The 27,351-nt window shown below is 36.6% G+C and overlaps 1 protein-coding gene across 2 annotated transcripts; it reads right to left on the bottom strand.

The window, feature by feature from the left end:
- Positions 1-965: 965 nt before the first annotated feature.
- gemin5 (gem (nuclear organelle) associated protein 5) lies at positions 966-27,183 on the bottom strand. Of its 2 annotated transcripts, none has more exons than XM_073824315.1 (28): positions 26,962-27,183; positions 26,730-26,884; positions 25,317-25,498; positions 25,070-25,221; positions 23,902-24,003; positions 23,673-23,805; positions 23,410-23,572; positions 20,769-20,981; positions 20,573-20,658; positions 20,292-20,374; positions 19,809-19,945; positions 19,632-19,705; positions 18,330-18,511; positions 16,059-16,198; positions 15,727-15,898; positions 9,820-10,038; positions 9,561-9,677; positions 9,009-9,131; positions 7,624-7,719; positions 6,954-7,091; positions 6,607-6,754; positions 6,396-6,515; positions 5,977-6,187; positions 5,438-5,692; positions 4,349-4,511; positions 3,505-3,955; positions 3,338-3,416; positions 966-1,222 (listed from the first exon to the last, which is right to left on the bottom strand). In XM_073824315.1, exons 1-28 carry the CDS (start codon positions 27,101-27,103, stop codon positions 1,064-1,066), a joined length of 4,395 nt encoding a protein of 1,464 aa, XP_073680416.1. In that variant the 5' UTR covers positions 27,104-27,183; the 3' UTR covers positions 966-1,063. The 2 variants fall into 2 exon arrangements, with proteins under 2 accessions (XP_073680416.1, XP_073680417.1); XM_073824316.1 differs by having other exon boundaries at positions 3,338-3,413.
- Between the last annotated feature and the right edge of the window lie 168 nt (positions 27,184-27,351).

The raw sequence follows: 27,351 nt of genomic DNA, 5'->3' as shown, positions 1-27,351 counted from the left end.
GGTCTATATAGCAGCCTCTCACGCTCCTATAGATGGCCGGTCAGTGGAACAACCTAGTTGTTAGATTTCTGAAGGGTCCTAGGAGACTCAACCCACCTCGCCCCTGTCCCCGTCCATTCATGGGATCTACCTGCAGTGTTGAGGGCCCTGAAGAGCCCTCCCTTTGAGCCGCTACAGTCAATTGACCTTCGCCCTCTGACTTTTAAGACAGGGCTATGTGCTTAAATTGCTCTTGACTCTGATTATGTATGTTCTTGGCTCTTCCTCCTTCAGAGCAAGACCAAGATTCTAACCTTTTCTGCCCCATTAGGGCATTGAGGAGCTATATTGAGCGCTCCACTTCATTCAGACAATCGGTGCATCTGTTTGAATGCGTCGGTGGCCGTACCAAAGGGCTTTCGGTTACGAAGCAGAGGCTATCATGCTGGCATACTCATCCTTGGGCCTACAGTGCCCCATGGGAGTAAGAGCCTACTCGATTAGAGGCTTCGCGTGGTCCAGTGGTGTGTCCATTGCAGAAATTTGTGCCTCGCCGTCCACATTTGCTTGGTTTTATAATCTGGATGTCCCGGCCTTGCAGGCCCGGGTCCTCTCTGCTTAAATAAACTTGCCCTTTAAATACAGTACTATGGCAGTATGCCCTCCTTTTTTGTACGCTCTTGGCCCTCAGCACGTGTTCCCAGTTAGAGAACGGTCATTTGTTTGGGCCGAGTCTTGGCCCCTATCAGCCCCCTTGGTGATAGGTTACTGACCGAGGTTACGTTAGTAACTGAGTACGTTTACCACTTGGTCATGTGACAACCTACAGAGAACCGTGAACATGCACATGTATTACATTTTTGAAATATTAATTTAAAATGTTGGTGCACTTAGAATAAACATGTGAAGTCAAAGATTTATGGCTGACCAAAAGCGTTTGACAATCCCTGAATCACAGGATATATTTTTTTAGCAACAACAGTAAATTGTGGAGGAATTTTTTTTTATTACATACATTAGTCAAGTGCATTTTACATATCAAACAACCGTAATTGCATATCAAAAACACTAAGTGCTATAAGTGTTATTGTGTCAGTCTCTTCCAGGCTTTATAGAGTGATTCTGTAGTTCCATATTTGCGCAGCAAAGTTGTTGCTTTGGAACAGATGTGCGGTGGAGTGAAGTGTTTTTCCATGTGTAGAAGGACGATGCAACATTCCATGACGTCTGGAAATGGGTATTTCTAAAATACGAGAGGACAAATTTCATTATAATAATAAGCATCTCATGTGCAATTATGTATTGAAAAAAATTACTTTAAGCTGGTCTTAAGTAATAAAAAAAAAAAAGGGTTCATACAGATATTGTGAAATGAAATTCCAGAACTTTCAAAGATTTTTTTTAAGCACTACTTAAGATTTTCAAGGTCTCAATCAGAGATCTCACTTATCGAACAATGTCCATTTCAAATTCTAAAAAAAGAGAAATAGATAAATAAAAAAAAAACACTAATAAAAAATAAAGTGAAGCACATGCAAAGTATTACTACACTTCTACTAGTAAAACCACTGTTATTTTTCTTAATGGATTTGTGTTTGTGTATACATTTTTGTTTCTATAACTGTGCTGTATTAATGGTTTGATGTTTTCTACTGTTTAAGAAAAAAAATCTGAAAAAAAAAAAAGATTCACGAAATCGCTCTAAATTCTGATCTGAAACAAATGATTGCAAACCTGCATCAAAGTCCCTATCTAAATAAAACTACGAAATTTGTGCTCCGAAGTTCCAATCTAAAGCAAAAAATTTGCAAACCCACTCCGAAGTTCCGATCTAAATCAAATGATTTGTGATCTGCACTTCGAAGTGCCTCAATCTAAAGCAAAAGATTAACAAACCCATACCACAGTCCCGATCTAAATAAAATGGATCACGTTCCGTACTCTGAAGTTCCGATCTAAAGCAAAAGATTCACAAACCTGCTCCAAAGTTTCAATCTAAAGCAAAAGATTCATGAACCCACTCCGAAGTTCTGATCTCAAGCAAAAGACTTGCAAACCCACTCTGAAGTTTTGATCTAAATCAAATGATTATCGGTCCCTGCTCCGAAGTTCCAATCTAAAGCAAAAGATTTGCGAACCTGCTCCGAAGTTATGATCTAAAGTGAAAGATTCACAAACCCATACCAAAGTCCCAATCTAAAACAAACTGATTTGTGTTTTGCGCTCCGAAGTTCTGATCGAAAGCGAAAGATTCACAAACCCATATCGAAGTTCCGATCCAAATCAAATGATTCATGATCCACGTGCCGAAGTTCCGATCTAAAGCAAAAGATTCACAAACCCGTTCTGAAGTTCCGATCTATATCAAATGATTAGCGCTCTGAAGTTTCGATCTAAAGTGAAAGATTCGCAAACCCACACCAAATGATTCGCAATCCGCACAAGGATTGCGAATCCCAAGTTCTGATCCAAAGCAAAAAATGAACAAACCCGCTCCGAAATTCTGATCTAAATCAAATGATTCGCGATCTGCGCTCTGAAGTTTCAATCTAAAGCAAAAGATACACGAACCTGCTGAAAAGTTCCAATCGAAATCAAATGATTCACAATCCTCGCAAATCATTTGATTCAGATCAGGAATTCGCTAAATGATTCACAAACCCATTCTGATCTAAATTAAATGATTCGCGATATATGATTTGAAGTCCCGATCTGAAACAAATTATTTGCGATATGCAATCCAATTGGAGCGCTTCAAAATAGCGATGTAAAATTTCTAAAATAAAATAAATCAATCGGGGCGGTTCCAGCATAAATGACTCTGTTGATTTGGTTCATCTGTTCCTCTTTTCGCATCTTCAGACATGTTTACACGACACTGTTAGTACTACTACTTGCTTATCTTTTTTAAGTTAATGTCAGAAAACAATCAAGCTATGTTTGAATTGCATGAAAAGATATGTGCTATGTCAAAATGAAAAACTTATTTCATAGATACATTGTCTTTCAATAAGACAAGCATTTTCAAGTAATCTTTTCAGGAATATTGCTATTTTCAAGGGTTTTCTAGGCCTTAAATTTCAAAAAGTCAAATTCATGTACTTCAAGCATTTTTTGCACCTTGTACGAACCCTGTTTTAAATAAAACAAGTTTTTGCCCTTAAAAAATAGATCATGGTACAACATCTATAATGAAATATTTGCAGTTTTTTTTTTAAATGATTTTTTTCAGAATACATGGCTACAATACAATGCTGAACCAGTTGTCTGAACAATGATAAAAAAAAAACTTACAGCAGCCTTAAAATATTATGCAGGTTAAAATTTTTAATTTAGGGAAACAGATAGAGCTACTTACTTTAACAAGCTCAGGAATAGCAGTGAGTGCTTTGTGGTGTTCACCAACCCGGGCAGTCAGTGTAGAGAGAGTTTCACTGCTTATAAGAGACAAAAGGAGCTGTTAGACATTTCTTTGAAGCACTGGAATCAAAGCACAATTGATTGAAAAGGTAGTCTTAAAAATACCTTTTCTCACTCAAAGATCCTTCAGGTTCCTCTGAAGTTTCTGATTGGGAGGTACTAAGTGCTTGTAGGCTCACATGAGAGTCTTTACACTGGTTGTGCTGCTGAATCAGGCTAGTCACTCGTTTCTGAATCTCTGCTATGGCTCTCTGAGTGGCCTGAAGATTGGCGTGAGGTTCAGAGAGAAGAACCTTCCAGAAGCCCTCAGAGAAAATGACATCAGATTGGACTTCTCCGTTACAGTTTGCTTCATCTTGACTGTGGTTCTTCACGGTTAAACAGTGACCATTGGTGATGGTGTCAGTGGTCAAAGCTGATGTTTCAGCACTGTAGTTCCACCATTTCTTATACATGAGCTGATAACAGACAAAAGCCTCCACACTTTGAGAAATCGCCAAGCTTCTTTCATCAGTTGGGTCTAGTTTCTGTTTGTAGAATGTCACAGACTCCAAACCTGCATTAAAAGAAAAAGTTACAAAAAGGATTTTAACTAGGGGTGGGTGATATGACCAAAATCTTATATCACGATATGAGTAATATTATTTCACGGTAATGATATATATCATGATACATAACTGAAGACAAGTAAACAGTCAGTCATAAAAAAACTACAATAAAACAAAAACACATGAAATAGACCTACATGGAAAAAAAAGTGATATACATCTAGGATGGCTTGAAGGTGAGTAAATCATGGGGTAACTTATTTTCGGGTGAACTGTACCTTTAAATTTTATGTTATGCTGCATAGTCTTCATTGTGTAAATGTGGTCACCCCCAAGTTAATTTGGAGTGATTTCATTTTGTTGTACAAAGTGAATGTGGTGCATCTTAAAACATCTCTAACCTTGTGTTACAAGCAGCTGGCACATCTCTGTCATTAGCGTGAAGTGTCCCACCTCAGAACCTCGAGTCAGAGCTCGCAGTAGCTCCTCTAGAACAGATGGCCAATCACACAACAGCTGACTCAAAGCGCACAGTGTCACGTCCAATGAGATGTGAAATAAGAGCTGAGGAATAAAAGATAAATAAAAGATTGGTGGATTTAATCAATGAGTTGCGTTACGTTTTTTTTCTCGTTTTTTTTTTACTAGAACTATAGTCAACAGAATGTTCAAAGAGGACCATTAAAAATAAAGTGTCACCCAGTATTGTGTGTGAAACTTGTTTAGAACAAAGATATTTAAAATGATACAATAGCCATAAATTATATATATATGGGGTTATTAGAACTATTTTTGTATTCAAATATTGTAAAGATGTTGCTCAGTTCAATATTCAACTTCTCTGTGTGTAATCCATTAAATAGAATATAATGTTTATTTTATTATATATTATATTATATTTATTATATGTGACCCTGGACCACAAAACGTGTCTTAAGTAGCACAAGTATATTTTTAGTAATAGCCAAAAATACATTGTATGGGTAAAAATTATCCTTTTTTTCTTTTATGCCAAAAATCATTAAGATATTAAGTAAAGATCATGTTACATAAAGATACTTTGTAAATTTCTTACCACAAAAATATCAAAACCAAAATTTTGATTAGTAATATGCATTGCTAAGAACTTTGTTTTGACAACTTTGAAGGCGATTTTCTCAGTATTTTGATTTTTTTGCACCCTCGTATTCTAGAGTTTCAAATCTCTGCCAAATTTGGTCATATCCTAACAAAGCATAAATCAATGGAAAGCCTATTTGATGTACAAATCTCAATTTCATAAAATTGACCCTTATGACTGTTTTTGTGGTTTATTATATTATATTATATTATATTATATTATATTCAGACATGGCTAAGATCAATATAACCCATTTTTGTCTGTTTAATTTATTAAAAAAAGATTTATGTTATATCATATCATATATTAGATCTTTCAGTCTACTACAGCCTAAAAAGTATATCTGTTGGCATTTTATTTTCACACATACTTGCTTCAAAGGAACACTAGTGGTGGCAGGAGGATTCTCAATGGCTCTCAGCTGTTCATGAAGCATTTTCACTTTGACCAGGTCATCGCCGGCCACTCCAAATTCGCTCTGCCACACTCTTTGCACCGTAGAGAGGAAGTTCTCCTCACAGAGCTTTGACCAGGTGTGTGAAGAAGCCACACTCCAGCTGACCACATCTGTATCTGCCAGTCTTTGAGTGAGAATCTCATTAACACAGAACACCAGTCTGTGACCCTGTGAAGAACAGAAGAGAAAGATGCTTCATCATATTTACTTTCTTATATAAAATCTTATTAATGGCAAAAAAAAAAAAAAAAAAATTATATATATATACAAATTATATATATATGCACAAAACCTACTAAAGGAAAACACTTAAAGGAAAATATATTTTCTTCCCTTATAAAACCTGCATAAATAAAAATGATATGCATATCAGTGTCTATTTAGCATACTAATTTATTGAATATTCATGCGATCTAAAAAAAATCAAGAGAGAAGACAACTGAAAAACAAACCAAAAGTGAATCTTGTGTCCTCAGGACTTCCTGTGCTGCAGCCCAATCCTGGGAAAGCATCAAGTCTTTGGCGCACCTCAGAGAGAGAGAATGTGCAAGCTCACTTTCTCCTGATATCTGCGCCAGATTAGCCGCAGTCCTTAGCGATATCACATCCCCCTTCTTGGCAATCACTTTAGCTGCATCAAAGCTTGAGTCTGCCGCAAGGTAACTGGCAGGTAAAAAAAGGAAATATTTTTTAGTGAGTTTAAGTAGTTTTTTAATTACATTACTTCACTTTATATCATACATTCCCTGGGAAGTAATGACATTTACTGCTGTCAACTGTACCCTTCGTAGTATACCTCTGTACAAGTGCTCTACTGCTTCTTTCTTTTCTATTTATTATTGCATGTGTGATTGTGCAGGGCTTCACTTACCATTTTGCTGCAGTAGCATAATGCCCATCCTTCTCAAGCACAGCAGCCCAAATCATGTAGAGATCTTTCAGCACAGGGTCCTCTGGCTGGAGTCTGGATTTTGCTAAAGCTATGGCCTCTCTGAGGATTTAATGTAAACACAAACATTACCTTCTACTTAGGCCAAACACCACTGACATGACACACAATTGCCTATGATGATGCTTCTAACCTGTAGAACTGGTGGCTCTTCAGAAGGTTGATGGCTTCATAGAGTTTATGGATGGAGACAAGATGTGATGCTGCTTTGAGGAACTGCTCGTGGTGACAGAGCTGCTTCACATACGCCTCTACAGTTCTGGCCCACACTTGATAGCCAGCTGAGAGAAGATTCAAATGTCCAGAAAAATAAAAAGGAGAAATCAAAAAAAAAAAAATGTTTAAATGCATGTGCCGAATTTATAAAAATGTATCTTTTGCATCTATGTTTGTGTAATATTTATAACAGTCATTTATTTATTTTTCCTTACAGATAAAGTAAACTTTGTTCAGCAGCCAAAATACTGCCAGACGTCTTACCCATTGGAGCTAAACTGAGGAGATGGTCAGTCAGTTCTCCTTTTTCCATAGCAAGATTTATTGCTCCAATCAGATCTCCTTTCCACAGCCTCAGATACACCATTGATTCATAATGGCCAGCCTCCACATGGCTCTCCGCTGTTCAAAACATCAGAATGAACTTAATACTGTTTCCAAATTAGTGACTCCATTATTCACTTAAAGGAACACTCCACTTTTTTTGGAAATAGGCTCATTCTCCAACTCCCCCAGAGTTAATAAGTTGAGTTTTACCTTTTTGAAATCCATTCAGCCGTTCTCCTGTTCTGGCAATATCACTTTTAGCATAGCTTAGCATAGATCATTGAATCCTATTAGACCAATAGCATCACGTTCAAAAATGACCAACGAGTTTCGATATTTGTCTTATTTAAAACTTGACTCTTCTGTAGTTATATCGTGTACTAAGATCAGCGGAAAATGTAAAGATGTGATTTTCTAGGCTGATAAGATTGGGAACTACACTCCCATTCCGGTGTAATAGTCAAGGAAGTTTGCTGCCGTAATATGGCCGAAGCAGGCGAATGAGCCTATTTCCAAAAAAAGTGGAGTGTTCCTTAATATCTTCAGCATACTAGCATTTAGTGACACGACCCTACACTGTGTTCAGCTGTTTCTGTGCCTGACTTACCTTCCTCCTGAAACATCCTGTAGAGGGCATCCCTGTCTGTGAACAGGCCAAGCTGAATATGATCTCCAGATCCTGGAACACATGTTCCGCTTTGCCCTGAGAAGCAGAAGAGAAAGGAAATGTGCTATAAACATTGTAACTACTTGTTTCCTCTCATTTAGTCACTGCAGCAGTTCGAACTAAAGTCTATATGAGAAGGCAAGCAGCTGTTTTTCTACAAAAAGCGCTGGGCCATGGTACACCTATGATATCTGATGGTGTTAATATAGTAATTTAAATATAGAAATTAGTGATTTTCATATTAACCATTAACACCACTGTTCAAATGTTTGGTGTCAGTAAGATTTTTTTGAAGGAAATTAGTATAGCAAGGACACAAACTAATAAAAAAAGACACTGATAATGCTACAAAAAATATTTTTAAATGCTTATTTATTAAGTTTATATTCAAAGTTTTGCTATTTTTTTGTGATGGCTACTGAAACTTCAGCACTGTCATCACAACAACAAATTGCATTTTAAAATAGGAAAAAAATATTTTAAATTGTAATAATATTTTACAATATTGCATTTTACAAGAAATGGAAATCGGAGGGCATAAGAGACTTTACATTAAACAAAAAAAAAAAAATGTAAAAAATGACAGTCTATTGTAAATCATAAAGTCTCACAGTATTGCTAAGGCCTAAACAACATTTCACATTTGTTTGTTTTGTTTCTGAAATTTCATAAATCACATTTAAATAATCTTTCAGCATTTTATTTTAAGCATCTTGTCACAGAAGAAGACTTTTCTGAGACAGAAAGTGTCTCACCAGTACTGCAGTATTTTAAAACAGTAAACATCTCAGAGATGTGCTTATTTATATTTATCAACTTGCTTGCTTTTAATTAAAAGATGGGCAAGTGTTTGGGCATGGGCAATGTGACCCTGGACCACAAAACCAGTCTTAAGTTGCATACATATATTTGTAGCAATAGCCAAAAATACATTGTATGGGTTAAAATTATTGCTTTTTCACCAAAAATCATTAGGTTATTAAATAAAGATCATAAATGAAGATATTTTGTAAATTTCCTTCCGTAAATATATATCAAAACCTCATTTTTGATTAGTAATAGGCATTGCTAAGAACTTCATTTGGACAATCTTACAGCAGATTTTCTCAGTATTTTGATTTTTTTTTTTGCACCCTCAGATTCCAGATTTTTAAAATAGTTCTATCTCGGTAAATACTGTCCTATCCTTCTATACATCAATGGAAAGCTTATTTATCAGCTTTTAGATGATTCTTAAATCTCAATTAAAAAAAAAAACGACCCTTATAACTGGTTTTGTGGTACAGAGTCACATATGTTTTAAAGACGTTTGGCTCCTGACTTACCATGCGAGTATCTTACAGCTGCGAGTGTCAGACAGTCCTGCTGAAGTTCCTCTTTGGGACGGTGATCCATAGAAGTACTCAGCGGGAGAATGGAGCGTGGCTTTCTCTTTTTTAAAGACAGATCTAAAATAAAATAAATATTGTAAATGAAATACCAGCCTTTCTAATGTTTTTGATTTCTTAAAACAGGTTTGATATCAATATAACAAAACACCCAAGATATTTGTTTAATATATTAATTTATTTAGAATTAATTGATTAATTAAATTAACTAATGCATATTAAATTAAGACAAATTAACTAATATTATTAATAATAACATTATTATCATTATTATTGTATATAATAGTATTTATTATAATTATTATTATGGAATGTTTCAACACAAATGTGTTTATTTTGATGCCTTTTTATAATCAATTCAGATTCTGAACTATCCATTTTATAATCAGTAATTTTTTGCATGCTGTTTAATAATAATAATAAAAAAAAAAGCAAATTCCGAAACTAAGAAAAATATATTGACTACACACAGACAAAGCAGAGACTGACCTGATTTCTCTCTTTTCTTCTCCTCTCTGACCTCCCTTTTAACTGCATGACTGAACTTTTCTCCATTCTGAACCCTCTCAGTGCCACGTGTGTCCATACTGCTCTCTCTGGACCAGCCTGTGACCCCAATGATAAAGGTTATTCATCACACAACACCCAGACAACCGGAGTGACATTTCAAAGACTGCGCTGGAAGCACAAAAGCGAGAGGAAGCGGAAGAGACAGCGAGAGATGAAAGCAAGAAAGATGGGCCGTTACCCGTGACGGATGGACCGTCTGTGTTCTCCCTCTCCTCTTCCTCCTTGTCATTGTCTGATTGGCCCTCTTCTGCTCCGCTGCCTGCTGCTCCTTTAATTTCTTCACCTAAAGGCAATTCCCTTTCTTCTGCCTTCATCCCTCCTTTTTCTGGTGCCTTCTTTTTCTTCTTGAACTTTTTCTGCGGTCCTCTCTTTTTCTCCATCTCAACACGTTTCTGACCTGTAGATGAAAACATTAAAGGTATGCATGCAGTTAATGATTGAAACCATTTATATGTTTTATATTATATTTATACATTTTAGAGATTTTGTCTGTGGAAAATGGGACTTGAAACTGTGGCTCCCATGTGAGCACTTAACCACTGTATAACATAACATAACTTACATTTTAAAATAACATAATTATTTAATGATAAATACTCTATCTATCTTCCTATATATATATATATATATATATACACACACATGGGCGACATTTGACTCTTGAGTCAGGGGGGGCAAGAAAAAAAAATCTGATGTAAGCATTAAAACAGTGCCCTACGGTATTGCAGCACATCAAAGCAGTCAATTAAAGCGCTGCACTTCAGCCCGGGCCGATGGGCCCTGACTTTTTTTTACACCCCAGGGCTACGGCTTCGGGCCAATTTTCACGTCATAGTTCAGACCGGGGCCGGCATCGGGCCTGTTTTAGGCTTCTCCTTATTTTCATAATTTAGACATCCATCAATTATGGTGAAGAAAAAAAATGCCGCGCTGGTGGAAACAACACGAAACTTCACTTTCGCTTTCACTTTTGAGACCGACTCAGACACCGTTTAGTGTGCTTTAGCGCAGCTGAATCCGCGTTCAAGCGCACACAATAGGCTAAAACTCGCCCCAAGCACCGGCAAAAATAAATAACAATGAATGTGTCGAGGAAAGAGTAAGGACATAAATGAATTATTTATTAATTAATTTGTGTATTCTGAGTCAGTGTCGCAAAGATCCTGACTCGCAATCTCCTTTTTGGACGCGCCTTTAGAGAGAAATTCATCTTTACGGATTACATGAAAGAGTTTGTGCTTTTGATTTGTTTTATTTCGTTAAGTAATAATTTAAAGCTTTCTATAAATGTATTTATTATGTCTGTGAGGCATGCATTTCGCTTCATTTTGTTAAGCACTCCTGTTCAAGAACCAGACGGCAGAAAGCACATAATTATTGTTTTCTTTATTTTATAAAAATGCTGTAACGTTTTTTTCGATGTATTACTCGTACTTTGTGAGCAAAAATGACGGATAATTTTAAACTGCTTCCAATGAAAAAAATGCAAGTGATCGCGCTGGTGCCTCGATGTCCTGCAAGCTTTAGCTTCCATTTTCTGCACAAACTATGCGCATATAGCGCACATTTATCTGTAACGTTTAAACTACCATTGTTTTATACTTGAACTGTTTTATATCAATAGATTTCATTTTAGGCAAGTCCTGATGATTTGAGAAGGCAAACTGATCAAACAGACTATGATCAGTCTTCCGCTGGGCGCTGTTTGGTAAATATATATATATATATATATATATATATATATATATATATATATATATATATATATATATATATATATATATATATATATTTAAATAAATAAACATTTTGCCATTACATACAAAACTGAACTTTAGCTGAAACAGTAAGTTGTTTTGGGAGAAGGGGAAAATATATTTTTATCCCGTCTATTGCTTCACCGTTATTTCGAGAATAAACCCAGCGTAAATATGCAAATGTCACTCCCAAAACATATCAGCTTGCATGTGCCGAAAAACGAAAGTTTCATACAAATTCTAAATGGATTATAGCCTGGAAAAGTGCAAAGCACGCTCCCCTTATTATCACTAAAAGTTCATAGAGATCTCACAAAATTCCGTTATAATTAATAAAGCTCTCTAAACTACACAAGTAATATTTTATTTACATCGCGTCTACACTCATAAGATGATTCACAAGCGCACAAAACGGCACTTAATAAAAACCGATCAGGCGCTTTCAGCAGTGAGTGAATTCTGACAAGTGTTTCTAATTGTTCGGAAACAACAGATATGTCTGTGATTGGCTACATTGCTCAACGCTGCAAAACCACGTTGGATAGTTTGCCAGATCTTCAATTGCTTTGCTTTCGTTTGAGGGTTATATAGCACCGTCTAGTTCCCAAGTACAACCGAGCCTAAGCTTGGCTAAAGCAGTTGCAGCGGGGCTGTCGAGGATTCCATGACTAACCACAGGGGGGCCCCCCCTTGCCCCCCCCTAATGTCGTATATATATATATAATTCAAAATTATTCATACACCTGGCAAATACTGACTTAAAGTTGCTTTTATTCAACCAGCAAGTTTTTTTTGACCGCAAATGACACAGGCTTCTCCCAAAAGATAATAAGACGAAGTACAAGAGGCATCATTGTGGAAAAAAATATTTCTCAGCTTTTATTTACATTTAAACAAAAAGTGGCATGTCCAAAATTGTTCAAACCCTTTGTAAACTGTCACAGTCTATGGGAAAATCCAAAGTTCTATACCATTCCAAATAGTCCAAGCTGTTCTAAAGCATCCTAATTACCCTGATTCCTTGCGAACAGCTGTTTTAATCAACTCAACGGGTGAAAAACTCTCTGCTCTTTGCTGTTGGTTTGTAGACAGTCATGGCTAAGACAAAGGAGCTCACTGAGGACCTGTGGCTGCACATTGTGGCTGCTCACAAGTCAGGAAAGGGCTAGAAGACCATATGTAAATGTTTTGAAGTTCCAGTGGCTACAGTGCAAGGTATTATTAAAAAATACAAGACGTTCCGCACTGTGAAAAATCTCAGAGGATGTGGTCGGAAGCCAAAAGCGACACCTGTGCTAGCCAGGAGGATAGTGAGAGAGGTAAAAAAAGAATCCAAGGATCACCACTAAGGCCATCCTGATGAATCTGGGCTCTGCTGGTGGCAACATCTCAAGGCAGACAGTCCAACGGACACTGCACACCGCTGGGTTCCACGGACAGAGAACAAGGAAGACACTTCTCCAGATAAGGCACACAAAAGCCTGCTTGTCATCTGGACAAAGAAGAAGACTTCTGGTCTTCTGTTTATGGTCAGATGAAACAAAAATTGAATTGTTTGGCCACAATTTAGCCTTTATTTGGCGTAAAAAGGAGAAGCCTTTAATCCTAAGAACACCATCCCCACTGTCAAACATGGTGGTGGGAACCTAATGTTTTTTTTTTTTGGGGGGGGGGGGGGGCATGAAAAAGGAGCAATACATCAAAATTCTCAACAACAACAGGAGGCAGTCTGCAGAGAAACTTGGCCTTGGGCACCAGTGGACATTTCAGCACGACAGTGACCCAAAACACACAGCAAAAGTGGTGAAGAAATGGTTAGCAGACAAAAACATTCAAGTTTTGCAGTCCTGACTTAAATTCAATTGAGAATCTGTGGAGGGAGCTAAAGATCAGGATGATGGCAAGGAGACCCTCCAACCTGAAAGAGTTGGAGCTCATCGCTAAAGATGAATACCAGTGGAGACATGCAAAAAGCTGGTCAGCAATTATAGGAAGCGTTTGATTACTGTAATAGCCAATAAAGGCTTTTCTATTGATTATTGAGAAGAATATGAATAATTTTGGACATGCCACTTTTTGTTCAAATGTAAATAAAAGAGGAGTAATTTTTTTTTTCCACAATGATGCCTCTTTTACATCATCTTATTATCTTTTGGGAGAAGCCTGTGTCATGTTTTTATATTACTCTTACATATCAATAATCTTATGGTGTACTGTGCTATGCTGACATTTGCTAGAGGTCGACTGATGTATTGGTTTTGCCGATTAATCAATACCGATATTTTTTCCGGGTTGCGTCTGTTGCTGGAGCGGCTGAGAAGTTCCCCTGTCATTATAAAGTACGAGACCGGCCTCTAGAGGCAGAAATCACTGGCAACACTTGCTGTTTGTTTACACACGTGATACTGCTCACTGACACTTCAGATGTGGATTTAAAACATTGACAACAAACTATAGTGCATGTTTTCATATCATTACTTAGCAACTACTTTGTTGAGATGCTACATTAGTAGAGAAAAGACAGCATATGTTTGCTATCAAGGCTAAGAGGACACAAACATTAGCTGCACATTAAGATGATTAAAACAAGTAGACCAAAACACATAAGTCCAGCCCAAATGTTTAATGTCACAATGCTTACCATCTATTTGCATTTGTTTATATATATCCAGCTATCACATTAATGCATTTGTTAGCCAGCAAGTTGCATATTTAAAGCTATTGATGTGAGAAAGCAAACTGTGTTTATTCAGCCGACAGGAATCCTGCCGCATCACAGAGCGCAATTCACACAGTTTTACATTAAATAAATCATATGCGTCCCAAATCGATGTAAATGTACATAAAGGGCTGGAAGATTGTGTGTATTGTGGATTTTTTAGCAAAACGTTTTCTTTCTGTGGCTTTAATAAAGTCTGCATGTTTTATAAAGATAGCTATAAAATATATTGCGCCTTCTCTTTCCTATTGCTCTGATGTTTAAAACGCCGAACTTCTAACTCATCTATATGCCGCTTTTTAATAGCTCTTGAAGTAAACCGTTGGTGATTAAATAAACAGTTTTAGACCGCCGTTTGAACTGAATGCGACGCGTCCCGGTGTGTGATAACTGACACAAGTTCTCCTGGATGCGGCGCTGCACTTTTGCCTGGTGTGTGACAAAAATAGTTTTTTTGATTAGATATTCATTAAATGTTCTAGAATAGACGCAGCTAAAATGTGAGAGTATACATAGAATATCCATATGAAGTCATTTCAAAACTATGGCCTTTGTATAGATGTTTAAAGGTTGTATCAGCGATTTCTAGCCTAAAACATAAAGTGTCAATTTCAGCTGGCCTTTCTTCACGATCCGCTCGCTGCCTGCCCCATAAATTGTCTGTGAAAAAACCGCGTCTCTCTGGTCAGCCTAGGGTCCGAGATATGCCAAAAAAACAATCGGCGCTATCAACTATTCCACAGATAAACAAACAGTGTTCCAACCAATCAGCATCAGGGGTTTGGTGTTGTGGACTTTCCTACTGGTGCAGGGATGTGAGGGAGGCGGAGCGAAAGTCCACAACACCAAACCCCTGAGGCTGATTGGTTGGAACACTGTTTGTTTATCTGTGGAAAGGTTGGTAGTGCCGATTGTTTTTTTGGCATATCTCGGACCCTAGGCTGACCAGAGAGACGCGGTTTCTTCACAGACAATTTATGGGGCAGGCAGCGAGCGGATCGTGATGAAAGGTCAGCTGAATTTGGCACTTTATGTTTCAGGCTAGAAATCGCTGATACAACCTTTAAAGATGGCCATCTTTACTGTTGATATGAAATGGTAACACCTCACAATAAGAGTCCAGTAGCATTAAAACTGATAAAAGCTGTGGAATAGAAGTATTTTTCCTTGTTAGTGTGTTAATTTCAACATTTACTGATCTTTTTTAATGTTTAAGTTGCTTTTGCTAACATTAATGAACTAACTTTAATGCTCAATATATAATTAATATTAATACATTATTATTATTTTTTTTTTTACAAATGGTTTAGTCCCCTTTTTTAAATAGTAGACCACTATTTTAGTTTTCCTTTCAGTATCCATTTTAAAAATTATCGGTTGATTAATCGGTATCGGCCAGTGTGGTACAACTTAGCTATTGGTATCTGTAAAATCCAATATCGGTCGACATCTAATATTTACATACTATGAAATAAACATCATACCACCCAGATCTAGTAAACGATAATAAAATGCTCCTTTCTACTGCAAATTATTCCTTAATGGACATTTAATTCAGGATCAGCTCTACTTGTGAACATAATGATGTTAAATATGATGATATACATACTCTTTGGAGGTGTGACATGTTCCTGCTTGGATACGGCCCATTCATGGAGGGTGAAGTCATCTCCACCTGTCCAAACCAGGTCTGGGTGAACAGTGGACCACTGCACGCACAGTAGTCGGCCTGAGTGACCCCTGTAGTTACACACCGGCTCCTCTTTCAGCACATCCCAAACCTGTGACAAATATTAAGAATTATTAGTTTATTAGGACAATCCACACAAATCAAATTTAAAAGGGTATAATCCAAAACACAACATTATTCATTATAGTTTCATGAAATGTCCAGATGAAATAACATTTTTAATTCCATTTTAGCAAAAGAGTGTAACTTGCCTGAGCAGTTCCATCATAACACACTGTCACCAGACGGCCATCATGATGGGGGCTCCAGGCTAGGCTGGTAATTTTGTTGGTGTGACCAGACAGAGTTCTGAAAGGTTCAGTCATCAGCACTGGACTCTCTGATGGAGTTTCTGTAATAGAAAAATGAAAAAAAAAAAAAAAAAAAAAAAAAAAATATATATATATATATAAATATATATAATCCAATCCAATTTGCTTCCAGCTATTTCTAGCTGTATAAAAAAGCTAGTTTTACTGCTTGATATTGTTAAATGGTGTGTCTTACCATTATTTACCGTATTATTTCAAAGTATTATCTTAATTATGAACACACTGGTTTGTAGTGCAAACTGTTTTATGGTTTACTGCATGTTTTTTTTTTATTCTAGTTTTTTTCCCTACTACGGCTAATGAACCAGAAGTGTTGCATATCCACAGAAAATGCCTTACTTACATGTTAAAAAATAAGGTGGATATTATTCTGACTATAGACCAATTATAGGTTTGTAAATATTCGTGATTAGTACGCATCATGGTTACAGAAAACCCGAGAGACATAGCCTTTATGGCTAGAGAATTGCACGAATGTGGTACAAATGAGTTGTCAAATGCTTGTCACCCAGCAATAAGCACTGTTATTCAGTTAAATTGACTTTAGATAGTGGGATAGTCTTACAGATCCGAAACAGGGATGACGTTTTTTATGGGCGAAGCCTATCTGGTGGCAGAAAACTGACTATTTGTGAGTTAAATCGAGATAAAGTCTGAATTAGGAGATATAAACTTGCATTTGAAAAAAAAAAAGTCAGAATTGTGAGATAAAATAAATAAATGCAATGTAAAAATGTTAATAGTAATAGTATTAATAATATTTCATGCTATAACTGTAGGGCTACTACAATACACCCCTCATGAACAGCATATGTGAATATTATGTATATTATGTGAATATTATTGTTTAAAAATTTATGCTTTAAAAGTAGAGTAATCATAGCAGTTTTCATCCATAGTATGTCCATTTTTAAATGTCAGCTTTAGCTTCAAATGGCGTCTTTGACGACAGTATTCTATAAAAATGATTTGCATTCCGATTTTAACATCAAAAGACACAGAAATAAAAAAAAAAATATCATATCACAATTTTTTTCAGAAATATCACGATTCACGATTTTATCACGATTCTTTGTAATGTTGGTTTTACTATTTTACAGCCAAACTAATTTCCCTATTTTAAACCAAAGCCTTACATGGTAACAAAATATAAAATAAAAGAATGGCAGATGTTTAGGCCAAATTGAGCGAAGATAAAAACCTGTCATTTTTTAATCTTTGTTATTAAAAAATAAGAACAAAGATAGGCTACATGTTACAAATACACATAATACACAAATATAACAAACTTTAATTTTCAGATTGGTGTATTTAGCAGTAGCATAAAAGAAATTGAACATATTTTATATTTAACAAATATAAAAATAAAACCCTATATACATAAATTATACATTGACTCTAATTAAAGCAACTGTATTAAAGTTCTACAGTCAAGAGCAATGAGTGATTTTTCATTGTGTTTTATTAGCCTACCATCACCCAATAAATATATAACATGTTGAACATAAAACTTATTTTGAAGAATTTGGGTAACCAAACAGTTGCTGGGTCCCCAGTTACTTCCATAATATTTTATTTATTTTTTCCCCACTATCAAAGTCAGTGGGGACCAGCTACTGTACTGCAGCATGTATAGTTCTGTCGCTTTAAGAGATGCACGCATTTAATATACAGGCACGCAACTGTTTACTTTCACTTTAGACATAACCAACTGTGTTTATATGTAATCCTTGTGTGGTTTTGACAGCATTAGCGAATCAGACGCAAAAGATAGCTTATTCCAGTAACCAGGCGCTGTTTGGCAGGCTTTTAGCACGGACGAAATAACGTTATTTACCGGCAAGACTTTAAAGCACATGCAAGTAATGTACATTTGTGATTGCGAATTAGTGCAGTGTCCTGTGAGTGAATCTATGTTGTAGTGTACAGTATATTAAGACGGAGGTATGCTGTAGCACGATACTATGATATTTTTTCAAAAGCAGATTGTGGAGACATTTTAATCGTCCACGATCAAAAATCATCATATCGCACACCCCTAATTGGTCTATACCTGTATATTATGTACTATGTGAATTTTCTGTATGCATAGAATACCCAACAAGAACAGACACAACAACAATCAAACAAAGATGAAGAGCCGATTCTCACCTAGGGCGCTCCTTAGGTCATGAATGTAGACTACGGCATTACTGGAGCCAGACGCCAGCAGATACTGCAGCTCATTCTGAGATGAGTGTTCATGGTGCCAGCGCAGTGAATTAATAATCTTATGATGCTGCTGCACTGTGCACAAGAGCTTCAGTGTGGGAGCCTTCAATACCTCTATGGACCTAAAACAAAAATCCTTATGAAGTGAGACACTTGACACTGTGATGATGAGCTTTTCTTGATACATTTCATTTTTAAAGACAACATGAAATCAAATTGTGCATGATTCATCTGTGCTATTCATCTAAAGAAATAATAACCTTGCATTCATAATCTTGCATTTTTTCTTGTTTTATCCACCTTATTTTTCCTATAAGAGCAGATGCGGCCATATAATGCGCAAGGCTCCTGGTCGGACACATCCACTTCCAGCTGGGTGACCATATTTTAGTTTTTTTTTTAAAAAGGACGTAGGTCGGGTGGGGGTTGGGGTCCTAGTTTTGGTATCAAAATGTGTCATTTCCATACCAAAACTACATATTTTACAGTCACTGTTATGCAAATGGGTCATAAACACAGCTAAAAAGCTTCCTACCACAGTTGCAATCCTTTACAAAACTAAAATCTACCACAGTTTTATCACAGGTAGAATGCAAAATGTTTCAATACAAGCATTTCAGTCAATTGGAATGTATGCAATTTTTCAAGCTTTTAACCCACCGCAACTGTTTAAAATCAGCCCAATTCCGTGGAAAAATGATTTGGCAACACTACATCCAACACGAGCTGCATCCAAAGCGATTTAAATACTCTGCATATTGATAGCGACTCCGTGATTCAGGAAAATGATATTCAATATTAGAATGTTTGCGGGAGCGGGATTAAGAAAACAGTCTCGCGCAAGGCTTCAATACAAAAGCGCACACAATAAATGGCGACTGTAGAAAGCAAAAGCCGAATCCCGGATATTTTGGGCGATTTAGGAATAATGAATACACTGGTTTGTAGTGCAAACTGTTTTACCGTTTACTGCACATTGCTGCTTTTCCCCCTGTTTCCTTACAGCGGCTAATGAACCAGAAGCCCATTCACAGAACAGCACAGCACATTCACAGAAAATGGCTTAGTTCCACGTTGAAAAATAAGGTGGATAAATTATATATACTGTGCAATGCTGGGGAGACTAAAGAAAGGTAGTTGAGAACCACTGATCTAGAATAATAAAAGACTTAGAAATTGATAAATATAATTAATCAATTTATTACTTGATGAAGGGGAAATAGTTTTGGTCAACATTCTTACCCATCTTCATTTCCAATGGCCAAAACACTGCCGTCTGGCTTCCAGCTGAGGTCTGTGTGGGGTGGGATCTTGTGCTGAATAACAGAATATATATATAAATATCTAAAAAATAAACATGATAAAATATCTAAAAAATAAACATGAAAACGAATATAAACAAATGATTTTTCATCTTACTTTGATGTTGTTGGTGTCTCGGATGAGTTTGTCAATGTTACTGGCCTCCCCTGAGAGTTTCCAGGGGTCGTGTTGGAAGACGACCCCCTCTCCGGCACAGCTGTATAAGCTGTAGGACGGCTTGTCTCCTGATCCCCCTGAGCCACACACGTACATAATTATTAGCGGCAACATCACTATTACTATTGTTCATACCCCTCTGAACAAACAAAAGCAATTATCTCCACTCCCTTGAGCAGCGGAGATGAATACAGTGATGAATGTGTCATTTCTCAGCGGTGAGGTGAAATTATGTTTTCATTCCTTGATTATCCAACAAATTCTACGGAGCGAAGGTAAACAATTTGTCCACACTCAATTGCTGAGTGCGTTAAAGAGAAGCTGGCCATCGCTTATTGCTGATGGATTGTTCTTGGTGCCACTCCAAGTTCAATGTTTACTGGCCCATGTGGGTGTGTGTGTATGTTTTATGAATTAACTTACCAAAAGACATGGGCGGCACAGGAGGGCCCCATGAGAGGGAATAGACAGTTTTACGGTGGTAAGTGCTTGAGATTTGAGGAGGTCTGTGTGTGAAAACAAATATTAAAATTCAATAAAATTCAATTCAAATTGGTAATTCAATACCAATACCCTTGGTCATACTAAAATTGTATTGAATCTTGCATTCAAATGAACCTGAGAAATTGCAACATTTCATGTTCCATATGCATAAATGCAGATCACAAATCATTGAACATTGACTGTTTATCTGTTGTTTCTACCTGTTAGAGTAAACCTCATAGATGCCCACTTTACCATCATCTGTACCAAATGCCAGAGAGCCCTCTTTTAGTGGATGCCATGCCAACTGGAACAGAGAATGGAGCAAAAAAAGACATTTATGGTCTTGATTTCAAACTAACTGAATAGAACTGAGGAAAATGTACGTTAACTGTAAGTTAAAGACATCTGACTCACAGCTGTAACTTTACATTTGATCCCTTGCCAGAATGTCTTGATGTCATATTGGTTCTGAATTGACAGAGTGTTCCACACCCGGATCATGCTGTCTCCGACGCCAAGAGCCAGGCAGCCGGTGCCCACTGGAGAAAAGCTGAGACAGTACACAAACCCACCCAGAGTGGGCAGAGTCCAACAGCACTCCAGAGATGCCAGGTCCCAACACTTTATCTGAAATGACAATGGGTTAAATGATCTGAATCAAGAATCATATTTGACAATAAACAGACAAAAAAAACTATTTTAATAAGTTTGGAATAATAATTTGGAATAACTGTGATTTTTTCATGTCATTAAAAATATAATAAATTGTAAGTTATATGTAAATTATATATGTGGATCAATATCACTGTCGGATGCTTTTGGTGTCCTGTACATATATAACTTATTTGCCATGATAACTTAACATACAACTTACTATGAAAGGGTGTGTTATATTAGGCTTGTGTGTGTTATATTAAGTTTTTATATTCATAAAATCATTACTTGGCTCTTTAGATACCTTTTAGATACATTTTTTAGATTTTTTTTTAGTTTTGTATAAGAGAATGAATGTTATAGAATGAATATTTTTATTTAATAAAAAAGAAGAGTTTGTCCGTGTCCCTTGAATGGTTGCCCACCCTGTCATATTGGGAAATCCACCGATCCCCTTTAGTGACATTACGACAACAGATTTTTTATCTCTTCAGTTGGAGGGAATTTCAACAGCTGAGGTGAGCTGAGTTGGCTTATCTTTTCCACCCTTTCGGCATAAAAGATGCCGAAAGCCGAAATATGCCGAAAGGCATTTCTGTTCTCAGGACAATTAGAAGTAATACTGACAGAGAAATTTAAGCATTTGTTAATTGTTACAGAACAATGCCTTAATTAAAATTTCACAGGAACCTCATTTTGCAAGTGCATATAAAGTGTATATACAGTGCCTTCCAATAATACTGGCACCCTTAGTAAATATGAGCAAAGGTGACTGTGAAAATAAATCTGCATCGTTTATCTTTTAGATCTTTCATTCGAAAAATTCACAAAATTCTAACCTTTCATTGAAGTAAAACGATGATGGGGTGGAATCTCATTATAAAATAAATGTTTTTCTCTAGTTCACGTTGGCCACAATTATTGGCACCCCTAAAAATAAAGTAAAATATCTCTAAATTATATTCCCATTAATATTAAATTTTTTTTTAGCACACCAGGGTGGCTAGGAGTATAAAATTGTCCAGTCATGAGTTTCTGTTCCACAGGATTATAAATATGAGGAACACAAAAGCCAAATTCCCTTAATCATCCATCACAAGAAGTAAAACCAAAGAATGTAGTTCTGATGTGCAGAACAAGTTTGTTGAGCGTCACAAAATAGAAAGTGGCTGTAAGAAAAGAGCTAAAGCATTGAAAATCCCCATTCCCACCATCAGGGCAATAATTAAGCAGTTTCAATCAACTAAAGATGTTACAAATCTGCCTAGAAGAGGACGTGTGTCTATATCATCCTAATGCACGATAAGGAGGAGAGTTTGAGTGGCCAAAGACTCTCCAAGGATCACAGTTGGAGAATTGCAGAGAATTGTTGAGTCTTGGGGTCAGAAAGTCTAAAATTAAATGATCAAACAGCCCCTACATAACCACATGTTGTTCCAGAGGGTTTCAAGAAAAAATCCTCCTGGCTCAGCCAAAACTCCAGCATATTCAATTGTCAGACATGATTGGAACTTCAAACAGGACTGGTTTCTATAGTCAGATGAAACTAAAAATTAGCTTTTTGGCAGCTAACCCTCCAGATGGTTTTGGTGCAGACAGGGATTAAAAAAAAAAAAAAAAAAAAAAGTACCCCATGCCCACGGTTAAAAATACTGCTGGGTCTTTAATGTTGTGTCCCTATTTTTCTGCTGGAGGTCCTGGACATCTTGTTTAGATACATGGCTTCAGGGATTCTATCAAATACCAGCAGATAAAAAATCAAAACCTGACTGCATCTGTTAGAAATCTTATAATGGGCCATGGTTGCATCTTCCAGCAAGACGATGATCCAAAACAAACATCAAAATCAACACAAAAATTGCATCACTGAGCACAGAATGAAGCTTCTACCATGGCCTTCCCAGTTCCCTGACCTGAACCCTGTATAGAAACTGAAGAGAAGAAGCACCAACATGAAACTGGGAAGAGAGAGATTCTGGAGAATCTAGAGAGATTCTGTTTGAAGAAATGGTCTAAATATATAAGTTTTAACAGAACTAATATAATAACAACCAGTTTCTGCCACTGTTGGATAAATATTTTTTTATATATTTATTTTCTTTACTTACTTAGGTGATGATGTAATGTTTAGGCCAATTATGGTAACCCATACTCTGAATTTGTGCTCTGCATTTATCCTATCCAAGTGCAAACAACCCTAGTGGTTGGCAGCCAATTGCTGCGGTGCCCAGGGAACAACTTGGGGTTCAGTGCCTTGCAATTTTATTTATTTATTAGTTTCTTTACTTATTTACCCACTGCTACAAACCTCTTTCACCTTCAAAACACACTCAGCTTTTCAGGCAGGGTCAGAGGTTGGTGAAAACAGTTTACCAGCACATATTATGGGGAAAGGTCTCACCTCTCTGTCCATCGAGGTACTTAGCAGAAGTTCCCTGTCCCCTGAGCGAAACGAGCTCATGTTGAAGACGATACGGCTGTGATTCTGTCCATCTGAGGAACTGCCCAGCAGACTCCACTTCTGCTTGCCTGACTTCATGAGATCCCACATTATGATCTCACCGCTGCCAGCCAACATTCACAGCGAGTCAACTCATGTTCATTTACAAGAAAACATCTTCTGACACAAAATAACCATTTGGCAACTCATCTATACAACCATACCCGAAACAGCTGGACACAATCTGTGAAGGTCTTCCCTTAGGCCAGTGGACAGTCAGCCAGAGTCTTTCCTTCACTGTTGGATCAACTCCTACTCCTCGTCTCTTTAGGAAGGGAAGCTTCAGGGTCATTACACCTGAAAGGAGACACACTGTCACCTACATGACCCTGCACCTGAAAGCTACTATAATGTTTGTGTAAGCTTCAGGTTATTAGTCTTTCTCTCTGTCACCTTTTCCTCTGGCTGTGCTCCATATCCGCACGGTTTGATCTCGACTACCTGATGCCAGGTAACACCCAATTTCTGCTCCTTCTGTCACCCCATTGCTTCCATCTATGGACAGAGTCAATGACATGTCACTTATCATTTTGTCCTCTCTATTATTTCAAGGGTTACTAATATTTTTTGTCAGCTGAATCCCTTTGATGTAAAATATACCTGAAGTCCCCCTGAGATTTTAAACTAATATTTAAAAAAATGTGACATATTTGACACATCCCTTCCTTTGTTCACAGTTCTCTGATGTCGGTTAGAGGCCACATGACATGCAAGTAAACAGATAAAATATCTAATAAGTGTTTTACTTTGATTTTGTATTATATATTAATATTTTGAATTAGTTTTTATTTTTACATTTTCTGTTTTCATTTTAATTTTAGTACATTTTTGTGTGTTTTATTTCAGTTTTGCTTTGGTACTTTTGGTACATCAACTTAAAATAAATTAAAATGAAAATTGTTGCTACAAAAGTAGCTGAAATGAGTTTAAGTATTACTTTATTTTAATTTATTTAAAGTTTATTTTATTGCAAGTAACAAAAGCTTTTTTTATGGTTTTATTTTGTTAACTTTTTTAACCATGGTGCTGCTCTTTAGTCTGAAATATGCAGCATACAGTACTATATACTTTTTAAAATAAAAACTCAGCCTTTAATGATAATAATGATTTTATAAGACTTATAAAAACTTAATTGCCATTTACATTTTATTTCAGCACTATTTGTTTATTTTAATGTTAATAAATACATTTTTAGGTTTTCATCAACTCAAAAATGCTTCAAAAATTCATTCAAAAACATGTTTGATTATCATGAAAATTATATTATATTATACTATATTTTATTATATTATATATTTCTTTAAAAACATACTTTAACAAACTTAACTGTTTGTTAAAATTCATATTGAAAAAAAAAAACTTTTGTTTGCCAAATCAAGTCATGTGGTGCAACTAACATGTAACAGACCCTCATAACTGTGTTTCAAGGTCAATAAATAGCAGATACTTAACCTTCCATAACAAGGAAGAGTTAGTTCAGGTTATGAAATGGCATGTGGTGTCCCAAAAACATAATGGTAATAACTGAGGCAAAATGGATCTTTAAGCATCTCTTGATTACCTGTGTTGTCTTCTGATCGCCCATATAGAGGCTCTTCTTGGGGTTGAGGGCACCAAGCCAATGCGTGAATCTCATCATCATGCCCCCTCAGCCGATGGATCACCTCCCCTTTCTTACTGATGTCTATCACTACTATCATTCCATCCTTATACCTTTAAGAAGAAGCATAAACAATTAGCAAGTAACACTGATGAGTCTAGAGCTCTCTATGATCACAACCAACTAATAATAATACAATGACATTTACCCCACTGCGATGTAGTTTTCCTCATGTGGAGAGCAGGACAAGCAGAAGATTGTTCGAGGTTCGGGAAAGAAGCTCTGGGTGTCATTACTGCTAAACCAATAGCACACCACAATGCCCTTTTCATCTCCGGTGACAAGTAGAAGTTTCTGCACTGGAGACCAGTGGACTGCAGAGATGGTGCTCTGTGCAAACATGAACACATATGATATGTCAGTCACCATAACTTACATTTGTTGATCAGTTCTTATTTTTTATGGAATACTGCAGTGTTTTTTGCTAATGATTTATTCATGTACATCTTTTTTTTTTTTTTATTACGTTTCATTATAATCCTAAAAGAGAATGTTATTTGAGGAAAACATTTCAGGACTTCTCTCCATATAATGGACTTCTATGGTGCCCCCGAGTCTGAACTTCTAAAATGCAGTTTAAATGCAGCTTCAAAGGGCTCTAAATGATCCCAGCCGAGGAAGAAGGGTCTTATCTAGCAAAATGATCAGTTAGTTTCTAACTTCAAAATGATCAGTTAGTTTCTAACTTCAAAATCATCCTACATTGCTGTTTTATCTTTTTTGTAAAGGGCGTTTGATGATCTTTGCACATTCACTTAAACACTGGGTCGGTACTTCTTCAGTGATGTAGGACAGATTTTGAAATTAGAGGAGAAAATGAGATGGGAGTTTTTCGACATACCCTAACTGTCTTTAAACTGGAATACACAGAGTTGACACAGAGCTAGACAAGATGAGCATTTGAGGTAAAAACTTGTATAAATTGTCATTTTTTTTTAGAAAATAACCGGTCATTTAACTAGATATGACCCTTTAACCTCAGCTGGGATCGTTTAGAGCCCTCTGAAGCTGCATTTAGGAAGTTCAAACTTGGGGGCACCATAGAAATGGTACTATTTCTAAAAATACTATTTCTTTACAACTGAAGAAAGAAAGACATAAACATCTTGGATGGCAAGGGGGTGAGTAAATTATCTGTAAATTCTTCTCCTTTATATCAAAGTGGGGGGAAAAAAATCAAGCCTTGTCCTTCACAGTTTCTCATTCGAGAAACCTGTTTTTGCAAACTCTGCTCAATTAAATATGCAGCAAAAGCAGTTATAAGTTTATGGCTGTGGGGAGAGAAAATGTTTCTCATTCAAGAAGCTGCTTTAATCATATTCATATTCCGAATGACAATAGAGATTGTCCAAACGTATAGGTAACAATTTTCTAATGTTAACTGTAAATTAAAAACGTAAACTAAAAAACACGCAGACAACAAAACGTTTATTTAAGTTGTCAGGCTAAGTAAAGACGTTTTGTTGAGTTATGAAGTTAGACTTTTACCACTGTAGAAAAGGGCAGACAGAAAGTTGTAACACTTAGCACTTTAAGCATGACAGGTAGATTATTAACTTACTTGGTGGACATTGTGCTCTTTCAACAGAACTTTCTGCTCAGCATCCCAGATTTTGACTGTCCTATCATCTGAAGTGCTTGCACAAATGTGTTCTTGTCCATCATGGGAGCAAAATGCAAAACCAGAAATTCTTTCAGTGTGCCCAGTGAGTTCACCTGCAGAAAGAAGGTCTGATCAGATCGATATGAATTTGCAAAGCAAAGCACTGAATTAAAGCATCCCGAGCTCTTACCTGTTACTGCTGGAGATGCTGCAGTCACATTTACCAGATAGATTGTATTCTTTGCTCCAAAACCCAGTACTCCCTTTCCATTTATGTCGCTGCAGCGTGAACAGTACCAGTTCGGAGAGGCTGGCAGATGTCTTTGGTGCATTGTAAACAACAAATGACCGCCGCATCAAGTATAAAGAATAAATTCACGGATAGTAACAGTGGATTCACTTCTCACATGTACTCATGCTGCCGAAAACACACCGGCTGCCGAATATCGACAACGTGTGCTGTAAAAAATATACGGAACGCGAGAAGGGACAGTGTTGCTACAGACACAGTCAAATATTTGTTTAAGACTGACATATTCAATAAATATGTTGGTAGAAATATATATTACACAGCTTATTT

The sequence above is a fragment of the Garra rufa genome, chromosome 19 (assembly GCF_049309525.1).
Source record: "Garra rufa chromosome 19, GarRuf1.0, whole genome shotgun sequence".
NCBI lineage: Eukaryota > Metazoa > Chordata > Actinopteri > Cypriniformes > Cyprinidae > Garra > Garra rufa.
This window is presented reverse-complemented; position numbering and strand designations above follow the sequence as displayed.